The sequence below is a fragment of the Pongo abelii genome, chromosome 1 (genome assembly GCF_028885655.2).
Source record: "Pongo abelii isolate AG06213 chromosome 1, NHGRI_mPonAbe1-v2.0_pri, whole genome shotgun sequence".
NCBI lineage: Eukaryota > Metazoa > Chordata > Mammalia > Primates > Hominidae > Pongo > Pongo abelii.
In genome coordinates, this window is record NC_071985.2 from 162,954,833 (window position 1) to 162,961,955 (window position 7,123).

At 34.1% G+C, this 7,123-nt stretch overlaps 1 protein-coding gene across 2 annotated transcripts in view; it reads left to right on the forward strand.

The window, feature by feature from the left end:
• Positions 1 to 7,123, forward strand: part of LRRC40 (leucine rich repeat containing 40) — a 62,310-nt gene that overhangs the window by 52,273 nt on the left and 2,914 nt on the right. Inside the window, 3 exon segments of one of the 2 annotated variants that reach the window (NM_001131180.1) lie at positions 2,303 to 2,413; positions 3,637 to 3,714; positions 6,171 to 6,356. In NM_001131180.1, coding sequence (NP_001124652.1) covers positions 2,303 to 2,413; positions 3,637 to 3,714; positions 6,171 to 6,356 — 375 coding nt within the window. 2 annotated transcript variants of the gene reach the window in all.

Consider the following 7,123-nt stretch of genomic DNA (forward strand, 5'->3'; position numbering starts at 1 on the left):
GCGTGATGCCTCCAGCTTTGTTCTTTTGGCTTAGGATTGACTTGGCGATGCGGGCTCTTTTTTGGTTCCATATGAACTTTAAAGTAGTTTTTTCCAATTCTGTGAAGAAAGTCATTGGTAGCTTGATGGGGATGGCATTGAATCTGTAAATTACCTTGGGAAGGATGGCCATTTTCATGATATTGATTCTTCCTACCCATGAGCATGGAATGTTCTTCCATTTGTTTGTATCCTCTTTTATGGGAATGTAGATCTTAAAAGACGACAAATTTAAGATAGTCCATGGCAAAAGGGATCTCTAGTCCATCTTCTGGTTCTCTCTTATTTTAAAGGACTGAGAGGATATTTGATAGAATTGAGCATTTAGATTTGCTCTCAGATAGGACAGGTTTGCTTTGGGGGGGATCCTGGATCAAATAAGTTAATTGGGAATAAAGATATACTTAAGAGACATTACTTATTATTTACTGCCTCATTTTATCTCACTATCTGGCTCTTCTTTTGCAAAACAATGTCATTCTGTTGACACAGCTATTAGATCACATTTTGAGCAACTTAGAATGTCAAGAAAATAGTCAAGACATGCCTTATTACATGGACATGTTGCATTAAAAAAGCCATGCTTTTCTCTAGAAAGTTCCCAAACCACTTTCCCGTCTTAAAAAAATTTTAATTAACAATTCATACTTTTCACCAAAGATTATAAAAATAATACATATTCATAAAATTTTGGAATAAATAAAGGAATATATCAGTTGTAGTTTCATCACTGATTTACTCTTAACTTTGTGGCATACTGCATATTTTATTTCAAGCTATTCTCCATTTGGACTTATACATGCAATTTGTGTGTTTTTTTTTTTTTTTTTTTTTTGAGACAGGATCTCACTTGTTGCCCCTACTGGAGTTCACTGGCACAATCGTGGCTCAGTGCAGCCTTAACCTCTCAGGTTGAAGTGGTCCTCCCACCTTAGCCTCCCTAGTGGCTGGGACTACAGGCATATGCCACCACACCCCGCTAATTTTTGTAGAGACCAGGTTTTGCCATGTTGCCCAGGCTGGTCTCAAACTCTTGAGCTCAACTGATCCACTTGCCTTGGCCTCCCAAAGTGCTGGGATTATAGGTGTGAGCCATGTTCTTGGCCATAATTTGTATCTTGACTGGTTTATTTGTCATAAGTATTTTTCTGTTTATAAGCCATACTTTAAAAATGTAATTTAACTATATGCTATAAGGTTGATTATGACAATAAAGGAAACATATTGTTTCTCTAGGCCAGATTTCTAGAAAAATTATTAAGTCAGAGTTTGACTCTTGATATATCAAAAAAAGTTTTATCAAGTTTTATCAGTTACACATTGAAACTCATTTTCTTTCACTACATCTTTTTCAGCACAGCATTTTATATCCTTTCTTTTTTTTTTTCTTTGCTAATGAGATAGACTAAGTTGTAATTTAACTTTCATTTGGTTGTCTTTTTTTTTGAGACAGAGTTTTGCTTATTGCCCAGGCTGGAGTGCAGTGGCGTGATCTCAGTTCACTACAACCTCCACCTCCCAGGCTCAAGCAATTCTCTTGCCTCAGCCTCCCGAGTAGCTGGGATTACAGGTGCCTGCCACCATGTCTGGCTAGTTTGTTGTGTTTTTAGTAGAGGCGGAGTTTCACCATGTTGGCCAGGCTGGTCTTGAACTCCTGACCTCAAGTAATCCACCTGCCTCAGCCTCCTAAAGTGCTGAGATTATAGGTGTGAGCCACCGTGCCCAGCCAACTTTCATTTGTTAGTAAATCATATTAATAACAGGAATAAAACTATATACCTTGATTAGGCTTACTTAGAAATGTTTAATTCTTCTTCTTTAAGTTTTAAACTAAAGCTCCTTAGTGGTAATACACCACTTATGTAGTAGAAAACTACTATGTTACAGGATGTCTGTTTAACAATTTGTTTTATGGATTCAAGTTATTAACAGAATAAAGTATAAAAATTTCCTAGATTTTATTTTTCTCCTTCGTGCCATAGTTGGTTTAAATATAAAATAAATAGTTTTTTAAGTGAAACTTTAATGTATATCTAAAGCCAAATAGAAACTTCTGGACAGATAAGAGTGAGTCTTTTTTAAAAAATTATTTTTATTAGTTACATATCCAAACTCATTAATGTTCCTATGAAAAAGTAAAAGGTACAAAAAGTCATAATTAGCAGAAGTTAAATATAGGAATTTCCTCCTTTGATCTGCTTACAGTTTTGAAGTTCTGGCAGTGAATTCAAGTGCTAACATTTTAAAATTATTTTTGTTTCAGGATGGTAGAACTGAAGGAAATGGTTTCTGATGTCAATCTCAGTTTTAATAAACTTTCCTTTATATCTTTGGAGTTATGTGTGCTTCAAAAATTGACTTTTTTAGATCTCAGGTATTTATTGATACTATTGCTTGACTTTTTAAAAAGTTATAACTTGTCTTTGAGTTTTGCCTAACTTATTCTTTTTACCTCATATTTTCCTAGGTATGTATGGAAACTGGCCTTTATTTATTAACAATAATTTAGGAGAATCCAAAAATAGTGTTTAGGAAACCCAAGAAAGAATTTAGGAAAAATACTGTAATCAGACATTTATAATTTGTAAGCAATTTACAAGTTATGTGATAAGACAAAATTACTGAAAATATTAACCCATTCTAAGCAAAATTACAAATAAGACATGGAAAGTATTTTCTTCACATTGTTTATTTTCTGAAAGTAAATAGTATAAAACCAGCTGAGTGGGTTATTCAACACAACTTAATGCAGACAATAACTGGAGAAAAGTACAGAGAATGTAGATATAGAAAAAGAATATAGATTGTACTGTAGAAAATATGACTTCACATATTAGGCTTGACTTCTGAACACAAAGAAATAGGTTAGAGAAAAGTATTTATTTGTAATAGGTAGTCATCTAGTTGGGAATGATTTTCTCACAGGTATTTTCATTATTAGTAGTTATATTGGCTCTAAAATCCTTTTACCTTTTTGTTAACTTTTCTTCTAACATTGCTCCCAGATCTTTCCAACAGTAAATGAGATTTTGTTTATTGCCATGTTTCATTGTAAGAGCTAAAAAAAAAATAGTCATTGTGTAAATTTAAATTCTAAACTTAGAGTAGGAATAGATTTGCTTTATACCTATGGAGTAGAAAACTCCAAATCTCTTAATAGAATCTTTTTAACTTCCTGGTTCATTTTTAAAATAATTTTTAAATTCCTCTTAGAGTAGAATTTCATGTCTGTATCATATATATTAACACCAATGGAATATTTATGTGGTATTATAGACATGGGGGAAATATTAAAGACCCCACTTTGAAGGAGTTAATTAGTTTACAAAGTTTACCCTGTAATCACTATTAAACCTGTAAAGAATTCATTGCATTATCAATTGGTTGCATATTGGTATTATTAGGACTTGGCATACTAACTGAATAACTGCAGTAGGTGACTGATTCAGAATTCTCAGAACTCAGCCTTTATAAAGTCAGATCAAGGATTGACAAACTGATCTACGTATTTTTTTTCCTGCTCAACATTTTAATTATAAATTAAACTTGTAAAATTTTTCAAACTTTGTAAATCTTCTGTTTTGATTTCCAATTTAGGAACAATTTTTTAAATTCTTTGCCAGAAGAAATGGAATCACTGGTAAGACTGCAAACGATCAATCTTTCCTTTAATAGGTAAGAGAACAGACAATTCTAATTGTTATTCTGTGGAAATATGTAGATCTTTCTCATTGGAGAAAACAAAAGCCAAATAAACAAAAAGGCGCCTTCTACTTTATTTCAATATCCAGATTTTATTTTCACTTAGTTCTTCTTAGAGTTAAAAATATTATTTTCTTAGAGTTCTCATAGTTGATGTCTAACATATTTTTCATTCCTTTTTACCATTTTGAGAAACCTGTAGCCTAGAAAGACAAATAAAATAAATAATTACAATTGCTCTAATGGAAGCATAGTGCAGGGGAAAATGTCTTCTGAGATTACTTCAAGGTAGAGGAGATAGCATTGAAACTGAGGTTTGAAAAATAGACATTTGCCAGCCATTCAGGTAGAGAGCATTCTAGTTAGAGCTAATAGCATATGCCAAGGCACAAAGATGTGAAACATATGGGGTGCTTGGGAAACTTCAAGAAGTTCAATGTGCTTTGGACAATAAAGCAAGCAGGTAGAGGAGTAGAAGAAACAGATAAAGTTTGGCAAGTAAGCAGTAGCCAGACCTTGAGCTTTTTATGCTCAACGAAACTTAGATTTTGTTCTGCAAACACTATCAAGATACTGCATATAATTAAGAGCAACTAATATTTATTGGGAGCTTATTATTCTGCTGGTGCTGTACTAAGTACTTTACATGTAATAGCTCATGCTTACAAGAACCCTACATGGTAGGTTCTGTTACTGTGTTCATTTAAAAATCAAGGATTAGAAGCTGAATAACTCATCTAAGGTATGCATAAATAGTAAATTATACAGCTGAGATTTGAGTCCAGGTGGTTTGGCTCCAGAAGTTGGGCTCTTAACAACTATGTCACATTTTTTCTTATGATGAAAATGGATTCTAAAAACAATTTAATTAAAATATGAATAACTGGCCAGGTGCAGTGACTGACACCTGTAATCCCAGCGCTTTGGAAGGCCGAGGTGGGCGGATCACCTGAGGTCAGGAGTTTGAGACCAGCCTGGCCGATATGGTGAAACTCCGTCTCTACTAAAAATACAAAAATTAGCCAGGCATGGTGGTGGCCTGTAAACACAGCTACTCGGGAGGCTGAGGCAGGAGAATCGCTTGAACCCCAGGAGGCAGAGGTTGCAGTGATCCAAGATTGCGTCACTGCACTCCAGCCTGGGCGACAGAGCAAGACTCTGTCTCAAAAAATAAATAAAATTTAAAAAATAAAATATTAGCAGCTAATATTTAACGTAACCTAGATAATGTCCTAAGGTCTTCAAATATATTCATTTAATCCTTATAACAAGTGTATATGTTTAGTACTATTGTTATTCCTCATTTATAGATGAGGAAGCTAATGTATAGTGATGTTAAAATATTGCTCATTTTAATTTTTCTTCTGTCTGCTCCATTACTTGTGCTTTCTAGTATATAGATTGCACCATTAATTGTCATTATTTTAAAATATGTGCACTTCTCAGATCTCTCCTAATTTTTACTTGTGAATTGACCTATCAGTTTTATATTGTGTTGTCAGTTGAGCTAACAGTTGCCTTGCAAGTAATGTCTTTGGGGAAGTGCCAAAAGCTAGCCTAAACTTCCGTGTTATCAGGTAATTATCTTGTTCATGGGTTGCAGGGAGGGAAGAGAAGAACCTATAAAGGGGTCATTTGGTCGATCTGTACTCTTGGCTATTGCTTCTCTAGTCTCACTGGAACTTCAGCACTGCCTTGAGTTTACACTTCACTATTGCTTTTTTTCATCAAGGCAGCAAAGGAAGGGGGCGGTATGCGGAAGTGAAAAGGCCAAAGCTCTCCTTCCCACCCATTCTTGTATTTTCTAGTCAAGGCTGCAGTTTACCTCATGCTAAAACTGTGCTAGCCTTTGTGCCCTGCGGGGTCCTCAGCCATTTTATGTTAATTGCAAGTATTGCTTTGAGAGCTATTAGCCTTCCCATATCTTATGGCATCTTCAGGGTTGCTTGGACATGAAAGCCAGCAGTCTATGCTAATTTGTTGTCTTTTTAAGAACCCAAAGTGTACTCATTTTGGAAGCCTCAGTCAAAGCAAAATATAAATCTCGAATTTTACTTAATATATTGGGAGTGATTATGTTTCATAAGAAGTAAAAGTGAAAAGAAGAATACCTACATGGAAACATTTAGAGAAGATTTCCTCTTGAATGTGAACAGAAAAACATGGGAGAATTTACTCTGAACTTTTGCTGATTTTATGCAATAAATAGTAACTGTTATAAGTCTGTCTGTTTAACATGTATTTCAAGGTTTTCAAAATTAGCCCTTTCTCTTTATTTTTTGTAAAATTCAAATACAGGACTTAATGCCAATTACAGAATAACATACACTAAAGAAAAAACTGTCATGTCAAATTTAAGATAATATGTTTTAAGGAATGATTTTGGTCTGATTCCAGTATATTTAGGTGTTCTGTTCATGTATTAATAGGTTTAAAATGCTACCTGAAGTTCTCTATCGTATCTTCACACTTGAAACAATTCTGATTAGTAATAATCAGGTTGGATCTGTGGACCCTCAGAAAATGAAGATGATGGAAAATCTGACCACGTTGGACCTTCAAAATAATGACCTCTTACAAATTCCACCAGAGCTCGGTAATTGTGTGAACTTAAGGTAACTACACCATTCTACTGCATTGTTTCATTTATTTTATTGATTTGTTGAAGTGATTTGTTTTTCTTTTTGAGATAAATTTGCAAGAAGTTAAAGTAACAGATTTAATATCCTGTTAAAAATAACAAGTAACAAAACCCAGAGTCCCAATTCTGTTTTTCGAATTTTACCAAATGTATATTTTTAGTTTTGCTTATATGGTATATGTGTGAATATAATAACTAATTGTTTCTAGTGGCACTTTGCTATCACTGTGTATGTTTATAACCTGAATCTCTACTGCATAAAAATGTCAGGGAAATATTAACTCCTTAGCTTTGAATACAGGGTTTTTTTTGTTTTTTTTTTTTTTTGAAATTGATCGCAGATTACCACCATTCTATTTCGAGCCCAGTACAGTCTTTCTCACTCTTTACATCTGCTGTTCCCTCAGCATCAGGTACTTTTACCCTGTTTTCATCAATAATTGGCCTATTGAATGTCACCTTTGAAAGCCTTCCCTGTCCTCCAAGCAGAATTAGTCCCTGATTTCCCATCATGCTTCATTTGGACTTATTTATACAATTTTTGGGTCTTTCTTTGGAAAAGAGTTGTCCCAGTGCCTAAAACATAGTAAACACCCAGTAAGTGCTTATTAAGTGAATATAAAGGAGGTTTGAGGTATCAACAGAAAGCCAAGTGGTTAAGCAGAATGTGTCAGAAGTAATTTTATTGCTGAAAACTGCATATTAATGATTTGGTATATTTTACTTCACTGGAGCAACACT